General features: G+C 42.4%; 1 protein-coding gene across 1 annotated transcript in view; it reads right to left on the bottom strand.

The window, feature by feature from the left end:
* PEDS1 (plasmanylethanolamine desaturase 1) overlaps positions 1-20,280 on the bottom strand; it is a 35,901-nt gene extending 15,621 nt beyond the window's left edge. Inside the window, exons 1-2 of the mRNA XM_054045470.1 lie at positions 19,938-20,280; positions 13,450-13,569 (exon numbers count right to left, since the gene is read on the bottom strand). Coding sequence (XP_053901445.1) covers positions 13,450-13,569; positions 19,938-20,238 — 421 coding nt within the window. The 5' untranslated portion in view covers positions 20,239-20,280. The remainder of the gene's footprint in view (positions 1-13,449; positions 13,570-19,937) is intronic.
* Positions 20,281-20,739: the final 459 nt, after the last annotated feature.

Here is a 20,739-nt window from a genome sequence, read left to right as displayed (position 1 = left end):
CACATATATGGGCCCTGGAAGGCCATTACAGATAAATACCAAGTAAAGCAATCAAGATTGGAGCTGGATGCATAGCCTACACAAGCAGCTAACTATATCAACAGGACAGCAGAGTCCCAATGGCTGCTAGGAAGGTGGTCCCTAAAGGATTTAGCTAGAAGAAGCTGAAGGTTTTTTCCTTTTGCCACTGCATGTGTCCCACAGGTTGGCAACACCTGATCTAATCTACAGGGAACATTAAAACCAACAAACAAAGGTCAAGCAAGCACAAGACAATGATAAACTTCGTAGCTACTGGTCACATGTCCACCAGGGGTAGTTGGGGCAGCACAGAGGGTGTGGTGACAAGACAATTTGTGACTGTCTCAAGTAGCAACAGCATGCTGAACATGTTAACCTTGGCTGCATTGCCCCCAAAACAAACAGTGCACAAAGTTTACTCAAAAGTGAGTATAGTTTAATGATAAAAATCTGCTTATATATAGTATTGTCTGAACATTTAAACAAAAATGCTGAAACAAACATTGGTCGATGTGTTTGAATATTAGGGCACTGAATGACTATTCTGCCAAGTGTAATTATTACTAATATTTTGCTATTCTACAGCACCTTTCAGCCAAAGATCTCAAAGCACTTTACAAAATTTAAGCCACAAGTATTCCTGAGAGGCAAAAGGAGGAGAGTGAGGAACAGTTATTAATCACCCCACCCAAGGTCACATGGCGAGTCAGTGGCAACGCCTGGATGGAACACAGGTCTCCTGGTTTCCTAACCACATGCGGTCTAGTCACTGTATTACACTTCTTTCAGAAATGCTTTATTAGAATACAGCAGTATCTCTTGCCTGGCCTCCCACTATTGTAGCTCACATCTGAACACAATGGAAGAGTCCACCAAAAAGCCAGAAACAGTGTGCGGCCTAGAGGAGAAAGTGCAGGAGTCTCAGCCTTTTACTTTACATCTGAAGGTTAGATGCTTATGGGAGAAAAACTAATAGGTTCTTTTGGTTAAACTACCAAAGTGTGAGGGGAAGAGAGTTAGATGCAAAACAGCAGCAGCAATTCAAAGCGAACAGGATAGGCTCTCCTCAGACAGCCTGGCACATTCTCTGTTCAATCAACTAAGGAAACAAATGACTCAGTTCTGGGAAACCTGTGCTGGGTAGCTTTACACATTGGGAGTCTCATTCAGTTCAATCCAAAAGAATCAAAAAGCAAGTACTAGAAGGATAGAAACATCTCCTGAGATGCTCTGTCCCCTTAGAGAGGAACTGACAGAAGTTGGCTGCATTAAAGTTGTGTCTTTTAAGGCGTGTATTGGGGAATTTAGAAACAAGAGTTACATCTAAGAAGGTACTGTGACGTTGTGCAGTCTATATGGTTTTATAAAAACATGATAATAAGTGAATATAATGTAACTGGGATATGCTTCGTGCAAAAGGTCTCTTGTAAGGTATCATTACAAAGCTTATAATCTACTGAGTGTGATTATCCTATTTGTATAAATGTACCATTCTTGTATCTAAAACTAGAGATATAAAATATAACTCTGAGGGCCTACTGTAATTATGCAAAGTGTGGGCCATTAATGGTGGTTTGGAATCTTGACTCCCATTAACAAGGACCATTGTCTGCAGATGGCTGTGTTTTGCCTGCGAGTCTTCCTGTATGTGTGTGTGTGCTGGCAAATGGGTAACGAAGTCTTGCAGTGATATGTGATCATGTCACCTGAACTGGAATCCATTTTTAACCTGGTGCTTTTCCAGTGAGGGGGGGTGGAAACCCAGAGGGACAAAGGGTTCCCGCCTTATGCAAAAGATATATAAAGGGGTGGAACAGAACAAAGAGGATGAGAGGAGCCATCATGAAGAATCCCCTAGCTATCACTTGACCTAGAACAAGAGCTGTACTAGGGGAAAATTGTGCCCAGGCCTGGAAGGTGTCCAGTCTGAGAAAAAACTTACTGAAGCATCTCTGAGAGTGAGATTATCTGTATTCAGTTTGATTAGACATAGATTTGCGCATTTTATTTTACTTTGCTTGGTGACTTACTTTGTTCTGTCTGTTACTACTTGGAACCACTTAAATCCTACTGTCTGTATTTAATAAAAATCACTTTTTATTTAGTAATTAACTCAGAGTATGTATTAATACCTGGGGGAACAAACAACTGTGCATCTCTCTCGATCAGTGTTATAGAGGGTGAACAATTTATGAGTTTACCCTGTATAAGCTTTATACAGGGTAAGAGGGATTTATTTGGGTTTAGACCCCATTGAGAGTTGGGCATCTGAGTGCTAAAAAACAAGCACACGTCTGTGAGCTGTTTTCAAGTAATTCAGATCCTGGGTCTGTGTTGGAGCAGACGGGAGTGTCTGGCTCAGCAAGACAGGGTGCTGGAGTCCTGATCAGCTAGGTAAAACCGGGATAGAAGTAGTCTCGGCACATGGGGTGGCAGCTCCCAAGGGGGTTTCTGTGATCTAACCCGTCACAGGTACCAAAGGGAAGAAGTGCCCAGAAAGATGGAAAACAGCCTGTCAGACACTGTAGCTTGAGTTACAGCCAGAAGCTGCCAGCAAAATCAGCTGGGGAGCCAGACACTAAACACAAGGATCGGCCAGAGAAATTGGCTCGTAAGCAAACATCTATCAGATAGAAGACTTGAGCAAAACAACCCAGCCCCAGTTCAGCAAACTAAAGAACCAAGTTTCAACTTAAAAAAAAAAAAAAAAAAAACAGCAACAAAACTAGCTTGCTTTGGATGTACCCAGCTAGCTGGAGAGCCAGATGGGATTGAAGTGAGAGACCTTCTTCCTATCACACTTACACATGCACTAGTCTAGAATTCTGTTTAGAACTGAAAATTGATGGTTATACATAGGACACTGACATAGGAACTCTTCTGCTCTACTGTCTCTTCAGAAAAACGATGGCAGCATGCGAACCCCAGAGCAGGTTGGTATAGTAGAGGATGCTGCAGGAGAACCAAAATGGAGACTTGCTCCTTTGCTAAAAAGACTCCCCTCCCCCCAGCAGTTCACCTCCTGGGTGGCTTAGTGAGCAAAGCCTCTTGCCACACACTGACACTCTCTGAAGTCTCTGGTTCCAATCAATCAGGATCAATGCAGCCCTTTGCAGTACCATGCAGTTTACTCCGGAGGATAACATAATACTCAAATATACCTTCAGGATCCTATGGTGCGCTTCATACAAGGCCTGTGTCTGCCCCTAGCATGGCTGTTCAACACTCCCTCCAGCAGCACTAGCTAGCACCTCCACCCCAAAGGTGGCAGCATTTCAATGGTGCAGCATGTGTAGGGCTCAAGGTAAAGGGCCCAGTTTTATAAAATAATGTACATTTCTAGGAGTACCTTTCTCTTTGAGGGATCCCAGAGCATTCAGCTACATACTTATAAGAATCATTGCACCCGTCTGCAATGCAGCTGCAATAGTACTGAATGTGGGATTTTTTTAACCAAGACATCTATTCTTTCAGAACAGGCTATGTACAAATGTTTACACTGGTGTGATTCCCAGCTTGGGTTAGACACATTTGTGCTAGCTCTAATGGAGTTAGTGTGCTCACGTGGGTATGTACTTGAGACAGCGTGGAATTCAATGCATCTACCTCAAAAAGATGAAGGGATAAATTTCCTGTCTGCCAAGATTTATACTGCACTTGTCACTTGGATATCCAAGCACTTTATATTCTAAAAACAAACAAACAAACAAAAAAAAACATTAATTTCTCTTAATCCTGACAGACTTTGAACTTATTCTAGAGAGTCAACATAGATCATACTTGATACTTAGGTAACATAAGAGTTAAGCAACCTTTTTTAAAGTAACTAAGATAAAAATCAACTTTTACAACAAAGCAGCCAATCAGTTAAGGTTTTATAGCTAATCACTTTTTTCTGCACAGAGGAAAGAAATGGAGGAAAAACTATCAATCTGGATTCAGTTTATCTGTCAAGTTGCAGTCTGATGACAATATTGCAATTAATAAACCTCTAAAACACAAAGATAACACCAAATACCACAAGTCGGCCCTAAAGGTACAAAAGATTTTAAGTTTCATCTGCATTTGTTGTTTTGTGTGTTTTTTTTGGCTGCTTTATGACATACTGAAGGCCTGAAAAACAAGGGAGAAAACCCATTTACAATGTCAAGACCAGCAAGTCTCGTCCTCTCTAGTTTTGCAGTAGGGCTTCTTACATGGAGAAAAGGTGGGGCGGGAGGGGGGTAGAGAGGGGAGGTACTGTCTCACAATGTAGTCCAAGGTCTCACTTTAACTGAGGGTTGGTCTACACAACACAGTTAGGTAGACATAATGCAGCTTACATCGACCTAATAATGTCAGTTTCTACAATCTTCCTCCTGCGGACGTAATTGCCCTGCTACACCAACATAACTCCACCTCCACGAGAGGCGTAAGGCTTACAAGGATGTAGTTAAGGCATTGCAGTGTCTGTGAGGACACTGCGTCCCTTACATTGGCGGTTGGCTGTCTTGTCAATTCTACAACAGGAGCTGTGAAATTGACAAGTAGGCCTGGCAACTAGAACTCAGCCTCCTCCTCCTCCTCTCCCTGGTTGACTTACTTTTCTAGTGTAGACATACCCAGAGAGGGCAGGTATATTAAGTATTCGGCAGAGACATCCATGCCAGTATGCAATGGAGTTAAATAAAAGTGTTAAAAACCCCAGAGTTTTAAATAGTCTTACTCAATACCACTTCCCCTTCAAACAGCTCAGCTTTGTCTCACAATGAGACTTTTCACAGCTCTCCAGTCACTAGAGAGAGATCCACAGCGAACAAGACCTGAACTTCTAACATAAAAGCAAGCAGAAGCGCGCACACACACACACACACACACAACCCCCACCCTTTAAAAAAACAAAACAAAACAAGCCTCTCAGGCCATCTGTGCACATCAGGAAAGACCCGGATTAGGCACATTCTCAATTCTCCTTTCCTCTCTAGGTCACCTTTGAGCAAACAAATACAGAATCTTTAATTCAGAAATCGTTCTGAAACCAAACAAAGTTCTTGGCCAGCCTCTCTCCCTGCATGAGACTCACATAGCATATGATTTGGCACAGCACATTACAACATGCCAGGTCAGATGATATCTAATAAAAGAATCTGCTCACATCGTCCAGGCAAATGACTGCCTTCGTGACAGCCTGCACACACAGGATCCAGGCCCCTAGAGCTGGAAGTGTTTCTGGAGTCAGTGAATGTCACTAAATATATTAAGTAAATTCAACAGTAAAAAATAAAGAAATTTTTCCTATCCTGTAAGGCACTGACAGAGAAGGAGTGTAATGTGGCCATTTAAAGTATGCCTGCACTGCAGCTGGGAGCATGCCTCCCAGACTGGAGAGACAGACACTAGCTAGCTGCACATGAGCTAGAGTGCTGAAGCGTGGATGCTGGGGTCTCGGTCTCGTCCTGAGTTTGGACCCAGGAGCTGAACAGGCTTGGACTTGGGTGGTCAGCCTGAACCACTGTCAGTGCTGCAACATCCGCACACACACACACACACACACCCCCCACCCTTTAAAAAAGCGTGCTGTTTTAAGTGGAGGTGGCACATCTGTCTTATCTCCAGGCACTCTGAACCTCATGCTCAAACACACACTTTGCAAACAAGCCCGAAGAAGGGGCACCAGAAAACTAACAACAAGAAAACTATTAGTTACTACTGCAGCAGCTGTTCTGGATCTTTAATATTTTACAGTTAAACAGGTTTTTGCTAGTTTCCCCATGTTTTCACCTTCACAGGGAATAACTCCTCCCACTTCTGTTTTTACATTGAAAAATGTAGCGCTAGTGAATGGAACCTTCAGCCAGAACTCCAGTTTACCCATAGAACAGATACAGCACAGGCAGCAGCACTACCTGCTTCCCCACACAGCCAATCAATTCATCTCACCCTTGAAAAGCCCTCCCCTATCTCCAAAACTCATGCAATTTCACTAGCAAGAAAGGAGGCAAATAACTCAGTCAGTGGATGTTGTAATGCAATGGCCACCCACTAGAAATGGACTGAAACCCCACAATTCATTTCATAGGCTAGACAGGTGGCAAGGAACAATTCTCTCTGATCAGTGCTGGATTCAAACAAATGACAGGTAATATTGAATCTAGCTCAGGATTCTCAATTAAATATTCAAGACCTCCAGTGACACAGCAGTAATAATGGAGCTTTCCACTGTTACTAATTGCTTCACATCATTAAAAAAAACATTTAGAGCTTTAAATTAAAACTTTTAGACACAACAGCAGGTTCATAACATTAACACACACCAATCCATGCCACCTTTTGCAATAAGAGAACGAGATAACTCCTGCTCTTCAGCTCAAAGCCCTTTGGGTTTTGCCAAAATGACCCCTGGGGTAACCCTTTAGCAGGGACAGAGATCATCTAAAGCAGGGATTCAGGCACTCTGGAGGTCTCAGAACAGCCATTTGTGCAGGGATGAATAATTCTCTACATTCCCATACTCAGAATGACATTATTCAGAAATAGAACAACTATAAAAAAAGTCAAAGAATCCTTGACTATGGACCAAAAGCAACCTTAGGATCAGCAGGTGCACTCATTTAAGTCAATATAAAATACACCCACTTACTGTAGGGCTGAATTTGGCCTTAAGTGTTTAATGTTTTTTTTAAACAAGACAAGGATGGGGAAAGCATATGAGGGAAATTAAGTAACCCTAGACCAAATGAAACACTGATAATCTCCCTCTCCAGAGGAATAATATTAGAGCATAGCGTCTTGTTTGTTGCTGTGTGACATTTATATTACTTTATTGGACTCATTTTTGAATAGTTTATCAGCTATTTCCACACTACTATATTTACACAGAATCCAAATTCTGCTACTTTAATCATTCACTGCTATTTAAACACTATTATCAGTGAATTGGCTACCTTATCAGTTAAGCTCGTAACTGGGACAACCAAGGGCTCAGTCTTTCATCACTGTTCCTTCTGAGAAGAAAGCCGGCTGGGAACAGATATTATGGGTTAAACACAGGGTGGATTTGATTTAAATCACTAGTCAAGAAGACTCAATTTAATCATGGATTTCTACATAAAAGTGCATTCTTGTTGGTTGTTATAACCTTAATATATATTCTTCACAACTCAGAGATAGATGTAGGTATAGTTTTTAGAAGGTACACACTATACATTTTTAAAGTGATTTATTTTGAAAATTTTCAGACTAGTTTTACAGCTAAATCAGAAAATGAATGATTGTTTGGTTATTTCATTTACCAAAGGTAATTGAAGCAGATATTTACGAAGTCATTGGGAGTGAACTATCTCCAATTCAACAGGTTAATCATTAATATTTGGAGGATTTTCTTGACATGCTGTATTAGGAGGAGGACATCACCAGACAGATATTTAAATTGTTTTAGTTAACTAAAACAACAGCATTATGTATTCTGAATGTTCTTCTTCAACAGCAAACATATAATATTTTAACAAAACAAGAATATGAATTTTTGAATTTAGTTAAACATTCAAGTTTTTTAAAATCAGGTTTGTTTTTGTTAAAGTTGTTTTTAACTAAAATAGTTAAATGAAATATTTAAAATAAAATTAAATCGACATTAGCCAGGTCAATATGAGAAACTTAAAATATTGGCTTCTGCATCTAACTCAGTCGTCTTCTCTTTCATTTTCCTGTTTGTTCATAATGTGGCAAAACTTTCCTGCTTTTACAGGTCCCAAACGATTTCTCAATTTGGAATGAATTAATCCAAAGTAAGAAAATATTCTTTCTGCACCAGCAGAAGAAGCTACTGCTGTTAAAAGTGAGATTTACACTTCAACAGTCTCTGAATCCAAGTGCTTAAGTGACTTCCACCAGTTCACTGATGTGACTTTCTTTAAATCATCATCAGCAAACATATTTCTTGAATGGTTCTTATTTCAAACTGGGTCTCTTTTACAGACTGCTGCCCTTATAGGTTTTCCCTTCTAGTGAGAGAATGGTATGGTAGATCTCAAATCAATGAAGACAACACTCAGGAAGACCTCAAGACTTCTGGAATATGCTGCTCAAACAGGTTTCAGAGTAGCAGCCGTGTTAGCCTGTATCAGCAGAAAGAACAGGAGTACTTGTGGCACCTTAGAGACTAACAAATTTATTAGAGCATAAACTTTCGTGGATTACAGCCCACTTCTTCCGATGCGTATGCATATGCAATGAGTGCAATAAAGTAATAATGCATACGCATCGGAAGAAGTGGGCTGTAGTCCACGAAAGCTTATGCTCTAATAAATTTGTTAGTCTCTAAGGTGCCACAAGTACTCCTGTTCTTTCTGCTCAAACAGTTTCACTACAAGCTATCAGGAACAGTATCCCTGATAATGTCACAGCTAACCTGGTGGCTGAACTTTGTGATTTTGTCCTCACCCACAACTATTTCACATTTGGGGACAATATATACCTTCAAGTCAGCGGCACTGCTATGGGTACCTGCATGGCCCCACAATATGCCAACATTTTTATGGCTGACTTAGAACAACGCTTCCTTAGCTCTCGTCCCCTAACGCCCCTACTCTACTTGCGCTACATTGATGACATCTTCATCATCTGGACCCATGGAAAAGAAGCCCTTGAGGAATTTCACCATGATTTCAATAATTTCCATCCCACCATCAACCTCAGCCTAGATCAATCCACACAAGCGGTCCATTTCCTGGACACTACTGTGCTAATAAGCGATGGTCACATCAATACCACCCTATACCGGAAACCTACTGACCGCTACACTTACCTACATGCCTCCAGCTTCCATCCAGGACACACCACACGATCCATTGTCTACAGCCAAGCTCTAAGATATAACCGCATTTGCTCCAATCCCTCGGATAGAGACAAGCACCTACAAGATCTCTATCAAGCATTCTTAAAACTACAATACCCACCTGCTGAAGTGAAAAAACAGATTGACAGAGCCAGACGAGTACCCAGAAGTCACCTCTTACAAGACAGGCCCAACAAAGAAAATAACAGAACACCACTAGCTGTCACCTTCAGCCCCCAACTAAAGCCTCTCCAGCGCATCATCAGAGATCTACAACCTATCCTGAAAGATGATCCTTTACTCTCACAGATCTTGGGAGACAGACCTGTCCTCGCTTACAGACAACCCCCCAACCTAAAGCAAATACTCACCAGCAACCACACATCACTGAACAAAACCACTAACCCAGGAACCTATCCTTGTAACAAACCCCGATGCCAACTCTGTCCACATATCTATTCAAGTGACATCATCATAGGACCTAATCACATCAGCCATACCATCAGGGGCTCGTTCACCTGCACATCTACCAATGTGATCTATGCCATCATGTGCCAGCAATGCCCCTCTGCCATGTACATTGGCCAAACCGGACAGTCTCTACGCAAAAGAATTAATGGACACAAATCTGACATCAGGAATCAAAATACTCAAAAACCAGTGGGAGAACACTTTAACCTGTCTGGTCATTCAGTGACAGACCTGCGGGTGGCTATATTACAACAGAAAAACTTCAAAAACAGACTCCAAAGAGAGACTGCAGAGCTAGAATTGATATGCAAACTAGACACAATTAACTCCGGTTTGAATAAGGACTGGGAATGGCTGAGCCATTACAAACGTTGACTATCTCCCCTTGTAAGTACTCTCACACTTCTTATCACACTGTCTGTACTCGGCTAGCTTGATTATCACTTCAAAAGTTTTTTTTTTTTTTTTTTTTTTTTTCTCTTAATTAATTGGCCTCTCAGAGTTAGTAAGACAACTCCCACCTGTTTATGCTCTCTGTATGTGTGTATATATATCTCCTCATTATATGTTCCATTCTATATGCATCCGAAGAAGTGGGCTGTAGTCCACGAAAGCTTATGCTCTAATAAATTTGTTAGTCTCTAAGGTGCCACAAGTACTCCTGTTCTTCTTTTTGCGGATACAGACTAACACGGCTGTTACTCTGAAAGTTTCACTTTTGTTTCTAATGCCTGTCCCTCCCTTTTCACATTTATCTCCAGACTTCTCCTTGTCCAGACCTATTCCGCCCCCAACACTCTTCTATTCATGGAACTTTTTGAAACTTTGCACTTTTAGAGAGATTGACTCTGCATACACAAATTTGAGGTCTTATTTCTCACCTATATATATTATGTATTTAAAAACATTTTTGCTGTTAACAAACATGTTATGTCTGGAGACACAAATCCACAGTTTGAGAACTGCAAAACTAAGCATCTCTGATGGTATCTTCTAGACTGAGCACCGAGTCCCATTGGGTAGATAGAAAGATTAACCTAAATAATCTATACAGAAGTCCCTGGAACCCCATAAAATTGGGTCCCTAATCCATGAACTATTGGAACTCCTTTACAAAACTTTACTTAAACATTACATGAATATATTGTCTCATACTATAGAATCAGAATTTATAATCCCTATTCCATGATGGGATATCTTTGAACTATAGTGTATCTTTAGATAGTTTTTCCTCAAAAAGCATTTTATCAAAATAATCCAATTTAAATAAAAAACGATTTTTTAAAAATCATTGATTTTTATCCACCCTAGTTAAAAATAATTGCCGACTTCTTCCCCTATCTATCGTCTCTTGATTATGGGATAATTCCCATGCAAGATGGGATTCTCTTTTCACCACCATCCCATAAATGGGAAACAGAGAAGGGAAGAGGGGACAACATTCTAAAATTCAAGTAAATCAGGTGGAATAATTCATAGTGAAAGGAGGAAAAAAAAAACCACCACCGAAATGAGCAAAAAACAAGTTTAAGAGCCACTGAGAACTGGCCAAGCAGTCTTACTGCTCAGGTTCCAGGAGCAAGCAATATCTAATAGCTGTCGTACTTGCTTGGTATCCTGTAATAAGTAACACTGCTCACACTGAACTGGGATTTAGATTCCCATTCACCACCCACGGGAACAGTGTGAAACATACAGCTCACATTATATTTATTCAAGGCTCCTTCTCAGAGAACAAGCATATTAGAAAGCACAGCAGCTGAGAAGAGTTTAGGGTATTCATCTGCAAATATGCTCTTTTCTATTCATTAATAAAGCAGTTACTGTAAAGCCCATGTTTATATTTTTCCTTACCATTCATCCTTAGTATATGGTACAAAAGTCACATACACTAGAGGAGGCAGAAAGTTAGCATTTTAGGGACGTTTGTTAGCATCATGCTTTGTTGAGAAACCAGTATTTAACCTACAGTTTGTCAGATAGGAGAACATACAATCTAAGCCAAGCACTATGCCAAGGTAGCATGCTCTCTCTAATACTTTCTCTGCCGATTCCCATTACAGTCTCCATGCAACACGGAATCACAGTGGCGTTCTTTGAAGCAATCTCATTCCACTAGAATGCTGACTCTTCAAAGCAGATATATTTGGCACCTGGGGATGCTTTTTTCCCTCTGTACATTGGGCAGCATTTCAAGTTGTTAAGAGTGCAACTTGTTACATGGAGCCCAATTCTAATATACCAGAACCACCTTCAACTCAGTTTTGTGTTCTGTTAAATCCACACAACATACATTCCATCTATGGGGTTGAATCTGTCCCTATAAATTGAGGGTTGCCATAAATAAGTTATGAGATTGAAATACTTGATTTCTTGTTCTGCTTCATGATAGGCAGAATTACTATAGCAGGAGTTCGCTACAAACAACTTCCAACACATCAGATATTAAAAATAATTGCTATTCAGATTCACAAATCCTGTATGCTATGAACCCGGAAAAGAGATAGTGAAGTAGCACAGCATATAACCTGTGTTGATAAGAACACATTTTACAGCCTTCCATACTGTATTCTCTTTCCCTACTATTTTTAGTAACTTATTTGGTAGTTGTTTTCCCCCCCCCCAATCTGAGGGCTCACACTTAGTGGGTTTTTTCATAATTCCTTTTCCCCTCTGAATCTCGCCACAATTTATCAGCAAAATTGTATTGATGATTGTAACAGAAAATAAAACAAAGTGTACAAGTTTTGCCAGTAGATCTCAGAGCATTTTAGTAAGGTGGATAAGCATCACTGTCACTGGTGTAACATCGTGTGATACAATGTGAATGATGAAAGTCTGGAACTACTAATTGCCTTTTTTCCAAACACAAATTTTCCCCAGAAATTCCCAAACTAGTCCACAATAGGTACAGAAAGTGATCAGGCCAGATTCTCTGTGGTGCTGCCTGTGGGAGGGGTGCCCCACGGGAGGAGCGAATTTGGCTCTTCACCAGCTCCAGTATAATTCAGAGCAGCCAAAGAACCCTCCATTCCTGCTGATAATATCAGGATGCAACAATGCTTTCAGACAGAAGCCTCCTCTCCCAACACTTTCCCCCTATTTCAGTGCAGGGACAAGGGAACAGTGTAGGAGTCTGCTATGCGTTCCCTTAAGCAGAAGCACCTCTCTGCTCAGGCAATCCAGTCAGCTTTCAACCCCTTTGTACCACCAGAGCAAGGCAAAAGGACTAGACTGTCCCTGGCAATCTGGGCACCTATAAATGCAAATTGGGAAGATAAAGTAAACAGACCAGATTTTGTCTGGCAATCTGATCTGTTTACTTTATCTTTCCAATTTGCATTTATGGGTTTCCAGTCCAACAGACTAAAAACCAATCAAAAGTCACTTCTTTATGGATTACTTACAACAAGGAGCTAGCAGAAAAGACCTGCAATCTCAGTTAAATGATAGAGTTAACATTTTGAAGGTGAAGGCCAGGTCTCAGATTCTGATACTCCTGACATATCTTTATTTCCAAATTTGTAATATAATCAGAGACACTAAGGAAGAGCATATACCTCCAAAAGCCCAAATTTTACAGATGTCTGACAATTCGGAACCAAGATCTTTCTTTGTACCCACCTTAATGGTGCAATCCTAAAGACTTTCTATAGCCGGCATTTATTTAAATGGATAAATATCCATAATAATTTTGTAACTCAGTTATTTATCTTTTGAACAATTCTCGTGTAATTATTTGAAAGAAATTAAAAAAAACCATGGGAAAAAATATCAGAACAATTAGTGATCCTTCTGACCTCCTTTGTAAAATTCTTTGAGGTCCACTGATGAAGAGCACATACAGAGGTGAGCATTATTCTACAAGGCAAAGCCATTTCATCTACAAGACAAGAGCACAGAAATGGTTGGAACAACAGCCAGAGTAGTGATGAACTTCAATTTGAAGTGGCACCCTACACTGAATATTTAGTTGCAGATACTCATTACCACTTTCCTCAACTAGGAGACAAGAATCTGAACAAATGCTTATGATCATGCATATACTTCCAGCTTCACAAAATGCATTTCAGTGACCAGGGAATGATGAACATTTATGTTATTACAATTCAGTTACTACCTTGTGAATGACTTCTACTTACATATCCCAACAATAACAGAGAGAGTATGGTCCAGGCTCAAGTAGGAGAGGAGATTGTAGAAGTTGAAAGAGATCAGACAGAAGCAGAAGATGACACTGATCCATTCTTGCAGTCTTTTCCCTGTTGAACAAAAGAGGGCACATTAACAGTAATATTTGAAACACTTTGGGATTAAAAGCCAAGGTACTATAGTAATCTATTGCCTGTATGATTTGCTCAGTTTCTCCTCTTTCATGTTGTTTAGAAATGATGAGGCAGAAACTTATTTAGTGGTGGGAACAGTATATTTTGTCTCATGTCAGAGACACTCCTTCGCTATGCACCATTATTTAAATAAATAAATAAATAAAAATCAAGGACAGAAAAAACATCTTTCCGCATAGTTTTCAGTTTCCTTCTTGCAGTGTTCACTGTCAAGCCCTTCAGCAGCTTTGGTCTTGCTTTTGTAGCTGCCACACCTTTTCTACGCAAGAACAGGAAGCAGCACACCACTTCACTGCTAATGGCACATTTTCACTGTTGTCAGCAGGAGTGAAGTTCAGCCTCAAAGTGCTGATTTTCCTTCAGCAGGCTTTTTTACCTTTCAGTCTTAGAAGTCTCAGATATAGTGACTGAAGTACTTTGTCCCCCATATCCATGTACAGAGGCTATTTTAAAACTGGTCATGAAAAGCTTCCATCATATTAGGGAAATGAACAGAAACTGTTTTTATATGTTTCATTTTCAAACATGAATGAACAGGAAAATGCGTTCTCTGGTATTCCCGTGCCGCATCAGAGCTGCTTTCATAACATCTTTATAAGTGGCTCTCAAAGCTCTTTAGGCATTAACCCCTCCCCTCCCCCCCCCCCAACCTCCACGGCCTTATCTTTACTAGGGGAAAAAACCCTTAACTTGAGTTAGTTAAAACAAGGGAGTTTTTTATTTTCACACAAGTTAGCAAGTAATATTAAAGACTAGCCTCCCTGACAGCCTTTATCTGAGCCTGCTAACTTGTATGAAAATGATCAACTGCCTAATCTTCCCTAGGATTTTACCTCAAATTAGCCATCTCAAATTGATAATTCTGAGTGTTAAACAGAGGCACAGACAGGTTAAATTGCTTAACCAAGGTGGGTCTGTGACAGAGCTGGGAATAGAGCCCAGGAGTCTTGACTCCCAGTCACATTCAGAACTTTGTATACAGTAGAACCTCAGAGTTACAAACACCAGTCAACCACACACCTCATTTGGAATTGGAAATACGCAATCAGGCAGCAGCGGGGGGGAGGGGGGGGGAGGGAGGAGGGAAGAGGACTGTGTTAAACTACTAAAAAAAATAAAGGGAAAGCAGTATTTTTCTTCTACACAGTAAAATTTCAAAGTTGTATTCAGTCAACATTCAGTTGTAAGCTTTTGAAAGGACAACCATATTGTTTTGTTCAGAGTTATGAACATGTCAGTTATGAACAACCTCCATTCTCAAGTTTTTCATAACTGAGGTTCTACTGTACTGTGAAATAACAGGGCATACAGCTAAGACAAGATACTCTGGGACACTTGGGAAGACACAAGAAGGTGCGGTCTAAGAATCAGTCATTTCAGTTAAATCTTGCTACAGTTCTTCACATTTCAACAAATGCTCACTCCTTACCTTTACAAAGAGGAAGCATGTGTTTCAGGATAGAATTACACTCTAGGAAGGTTCTGATTTGCAGGGAATCAGAGCTAGAAAGCATCCGCTACTGGCTAATCAAGAGATACTTTAGTTTAGGACAGTGAGACACTATCTGATATGCCTTTGCTTCCTCAGACAAAATAAAAAAAGTGAATTTACAATCTTTTAAAGTGGCCAGTAATAACAACAGTTGATGTAGTTACTGGTCATGAATATTCTGAATATTCTATCAGATGTGAGAAGTCCCAATCACTCCCCCTTCTTAGATCTCATCTGCTCTAGCAACTCTCTCACTGCTGACAACAAATGTCAGCAGCAACAGAGCTGATCTGGTGCTGAACACAGTTTAACTGTAAGCATTGTCAAGTACAAGTTATTAAAAGTTAACTCCTTTCTGAAAAGGTGCTGAACATAGTTAGCCACTACTTTTACAGATAAATCATGTTCAGCACCAGTTCAAATTTACCTGTTGGAAGGGAGGGATAGCTCAGTGGTTTGAGCATTGGCCTGCTAAACCAAGGATTGAACCCACAACTCTGGAGGGGGCCATTTAGGGATCTGGGGCCCAAAAAAAAAAAAAAAAAGGTGGGGATTGTTCCTGCTTTGAGCAGGGGGTTGGGCTAGATGACCTCCTGAGGTCCCTTCCAACCCTGATATTCTATGATTCTATATCAACCATCAGTAAGGGATACTTTTTGTAGTGTAGAAAACAGTCAATCAGTGCCAACTTAGGTTTAATACCTGTTTCCAATTGTTAGGGAAAACCTTGTTGAGCTGTATACAGAGGAGCAAAAAAAAAAAATCATGGTGATCAAGGGTCTGGTATGACGAGCAGGGCATTTTGTTATTCTCCAGTAGGCTGAGTAATATGGCATGCCCAGAAAGCATTGCTTTAATAATTCAGAAATAGAATTGGATGGGAATAAGAATCTTAAAAAGTAAACATGTCCTAATCTCACCACTGCAGAATTTTGTTCTGAGAAGGATGGACGTATCTAAATTGTAAAGCTGGATCCTGGGATAGCAGATGACTTTGTAAAAAGAGCAAAAGTGATTAAAGGAACACCAAAAAGAACAGGTTTTCAAAGAGGCAGAAGGTAACAATATGAAAGGCTGCTCTAAAAAGGCCTCCAAGGTACCTGAAGTTAAAGTTAATTAACATCCACATTCGCAAGGAGAAGTGGCATCCTGATTAGAAGAGCTAACTTAAGATGTCCACAAGGAGCAATTAGTTGACAATGTGGGAAAGATCAAGGCACTTCTTTGCATGTCCCAAGGTGTGTGACTAGAGCCCTGGAACTCTGCATACTACCGTAGGGATACCAAGACCACTCTCTTCATACTGACATCTGAAACCAGGAATATGGCCCCAATCTTGGCCAGACTTGCAACTGATTGACCAGAGTGCAAGTCAGCACTGATCACCTGATATTTATGGAACATGTGAACTTTAATAGTTGCCAAACAGAGAGGCATTTTACCATTTTAAAAAAGCATTATGGAAATAAGCCAAAGTGACATGAGCTGAACTGGGAAAAGGCACTCTTATTCCAGAATAAAAATGTCTACTTGTGAAGTTATAGCAGTATAGTTATGCCAGGAAGTTTCTCCATGTAGACATTCTCGATGTACCTAGGAACTATTTGTCATTCCCCACCAAAGTCATTATTCTAGCTTCATATTTGGACCCCCAAAGTATCAGAATATGCTTACTTATGGAACTTGCAGTGTGGTCCCACCAGTGCATAAAGGGTTCACACATTTAATTCCTACTAGCATTAGTGAGTTACTGGTATAAAACCCCCTACAAAATCCACAATATGCACTGCTCCCTAATTTTTATCTGTAGCTGAAGGTAAAGGTTGTAGTCTCATACTTCAGAGAGTAAACAGACCACTAGAGAGAGTAAGGAAGAAGTTCTTCCGCTATAAACCATGACAAAGTCAGCAAGGTAAATTATTGGCCACCTTCCTTTGATGCTTAGGCAGTCTCTGCTGGGGTTAGGTTAGCATACTTGGATTAATGGTCTGATCTTTCAGCACAGCTGTGGTGTGACCAATGTAGAGAAACAAGTTCAAGTGGGTATGTCACTTGAAATAAACAATCCAGAAAACTGAAAAGCTAAGACACTTAAATGCATTCACTGATATTCATGTTCTGCCTGTGTGTGAAGTTTATTTTTCCTAATCACCTCAAATCTGTGAGCTAAGCTGTTTTAGCTGAACTGCCGTTTATGGCTGTTTTGCTGGAAACAGCAATAGGCACAGTTTCACTGAGTGCTGAAATATGTATTTTTTCCTCTTTCTGAAGATTTAAGCTCTCATCTTAGGAGGAATCTGTTGGAAATGACAATGGCATCGAAAATTACTCTCTACCCTTCATTCCAAAGAATGAATATATTATTCCACTCATAGAAAGGAATATTAGGATGAGTTTCTGCAGCTATTTCCACTGCATGATTGCACATCGATGGTTTGGACTAAAAAAATGACACGCAGCAAAGTTTGATAACGGGTATGAAAAAAATTAACCACCCCGCCCCAATCTCAAAGCACTATATCACTAGTACATGCCAATGCCATGAATATTTCTGTTGATACTGCCTTGGCGGGAGACAAGACTTGAACTGCAAGACTGGGGTGCGGAAAGGGAAACAATTTCTCTTGCTAGGCAACAGGGAAGGCTGCATGCTCTAGGGGCGGGAATCAAGGGACCTGGATTCCAGTCTGTCTGACTCAACTATTTGGCCTAGACAGCAAGTCATTTAGCTTCTCCATACCTCACTTTCCCCATCTGTAAAATAGGGATACAGCCAACTCTCTTTTCTAAGTGCTTTGCAATCTCTTTTTGAAAATTGATATTTAAGTGCTGGGTATTACTGATAAAAATAATAAATTCAAACAATTAAAATTCAGCTAAAAAGAGTACAGAAAAACCATGGAGTGCCTCGTATTAAGTGTATATTATTGCAGTTCTGCTTCAGATGAGTTCATTCCAGATATCTTCACAAGACACATGTCACACTGAACACAGATACCAAGTGTGGGACATTGCTGTTTCACAGTGTTCCCAAGAAGGATGACAAAAAAGCCCTTTGATATGGGAAGTTAATAACTTCCATGTCTAGATCTTGAGGGGTAGGGGTTGTGTTGCGTTAGTAGTCTGAAGAATAAAAAGATCTCTCCTGTCAGCCTTTTCCCTCTGCAGACTTGGGAGAGACAACTAAGCTAGGTAGCTGATTTGCCACATGCTGCAGCCCTATGCCTCTCTTGGCATGCACAGGCCTTGCTGTCTGGAGCCAAGGAAGGCGGCGTTTTGCCTTTCCAGGCAGTAAGGAAATCACCTAAAGCTCACTTAGCTTTGGAAAGTGGATCTCTCAGGCTCCCAGCTTCCCCCCGCCTCCGCAGTCTTCTGTTGCCTCCCTTCCACTCGCTTTTACTTCCCAAACCCTGTTCACTGCTGAGCTTCCTAATGACTTTTTCTTCCTGCCTGTCTTCCTCTTGGTCACCTCAAAGGGCCCTGTTGCTGTCACTGCACTTTCCTCAGACCGCCTCTCTATCCAAGCATCTGTTCTTCTTCCATCTTCTCCCATGGGTCCCAGACTACTGCGCTTACTGCCCCACACGCCCAACTGTCCATTCCACATCCATTATGGACCTCCATCAGTGGACTTTTCCTGGTCCAAACGCCCTAACCTGTGGTTTGACTTGACCAGTTGTGTGCCACATGGTGGCCCCTATGGAGCATACTTGGTTGCCCTGCAGAGTGAATTACAAGAAAACTGACAGGTGGCAGCCTGGTTTCAGCACCATCCTCCACTCAGACACACTCCTCAGACCTGACATGTTAAGTTCAGCTCAAATCATCAGCTGCTCCACAGAGAGCATGAGGGTCCAGGCCAGGCCCAGCCCTCCTCCCACATCCCATCCCCATGGGATTCACTTCAAGTGAAATTCCCTGTCTGGCTACAAAGGCAACAAGGCCAGGGGGCTTCCTCCTCAGGTCTCAAATTGAGAAGTCAGACCCCTTGGACAAGTCCCTTCAAATGAATGCTACCAGCCTAAGAGCTTATGCCCTAGCCCAGGGGTTGGCAACCTTTCAGAAATGGTGTGCTGAGTCTTCATTTATTCATTCTAATGAAAGGTTTTGCATGCCAGTAATACATTTTAATGTTTTTAGAAGGTCTCTGTCTATAAGTCTATAATATAGAACTAAACTATTGTTGTATGTAAAGTAAATAAGGTTTTTAAAATGTTTAAGAAGCTTCATTTAAAATTACAGTAAAATGCAGAGTCCCCCAAACCGGTGGCCAGGAGGGCAGCGTGAGTGCCACTGAAAATCAGCTTGTGTGCCGCCTTCGGCACGCGTGCCATAGGTTGCCTACCCCTGCCCTAGCCCATGGAAAGAAGGGTTCATACCTAGTTACTTGCTTGATCCAAGGGGGAAAGAAACCCCACTCAACTCTGGGGGTGCAGTACATGAGGCTGCTCCCTCCAACATCTGCCTGGCCTAGGTGAGGGGGCTGGAAGTTGTAGCTTAGCCACCAGGGGGTGGGTGGGGAGGAAAGAGGGTGTTTTCCTGCCTGGGCATCACTTGGGGAAGAATAGGGCTGCCTTCCCCCCCACCCCGCATGCAGCGCCTCCCCTCCACTTCTATAACCCCCCTGCACCCCCCAGTTCCCCTTATACCCCCCATACTGCCTACACCCCCCCTCCCCCGCCCACCACGCCCCTATACCCCACCCCACTCCCGGAGCAGAGCCCCGCGTTCCCTGACCCCGCCGCGCCCCCTACCCAGCGGGGCAGAGCCCCCGCCCGGTCCCCCCGCGCACCTGGGGAGTAGAGCTCCGCCAGCTCCCGCGCCCCGACGTGCTGGGCTCCCCAGCGCCGGCTGCTGCACTCGAACTCCTCCTGCGCGTAGACGGCCTCGGCCTCCAGCTCCGTGCCGGCCCCGTTCGCCTGGAGCCGGGCGCACTCGTCCCCGCCGCTCGCCATGGCCCGGCCTCGCCGCTCCGCCGCCGCGTGCTCCCGGGCCCCGGCCAGAGGCAGCGTGTCGGCTTCGGGCTGCGGCCCGGGCAACAGGGCTCCAGGGCCGAGGGGACCGCCCAGTGCGACCGCTCGCGCCACAGGCATCGACACTAGCTGGGGCAGCCGCACTTACTTGCCTGCCGGGAGTCGCCGGCTAGAGGAGGGGGAGTAGCCAGCTACGCCCCAGCACCGCTCGTCCAATCACCTCCACTCCCGCACCGCCTTTCGGCCAATGGAAACCAGCGGTTCCTATGTCTCAGCCAATGGCAAGACAACAGAGGCCTTCGCATCTGGAGCACATCCTCTGCTCGCTGCATTAACAGGGGGCGGAGTATCACATCTGGAGACGCGCCATTGCACGGATGGCCTTCATGGGGGCGGGGTTTCACATCTGCAGCAGCACCTCTGCCAGCTGAATTAACACCGTGAAAGGAGCACATCTGGAGAAGCACCATTGCATAGATGCATTAATGGGGAGGGGTTTCATATATGGAGCAGCATCTCTGCCACCTATATTAATGGGGGAGGGGCACCACAGCTGGAGCAGAACCTCTGCCAGTTGTATTAACAGAAGAGGGGCAGCACAGGGCTGTAACTAGGGCGAGA

Source organism: Malaclemys terrapin, chromosome 12, assembly GCF_027887155.1.
Source record: "Malaclemys terrapin pileata isolate rMalTer1 chromosome 12, rMalTer1.hap1, whole genome shotgun sequence".
Classification (NCBI taxonomy): Eukaryota; Metazoa; Chordata; order Testudines; family Emydidae; genus Malaclemys; species Malaclemys terrapin.
The sequence above is the reverse complement of the archived record's forward strand: the minus strand, read 5'-3'. Positions and strand labels throughout refer to the sequence as shown.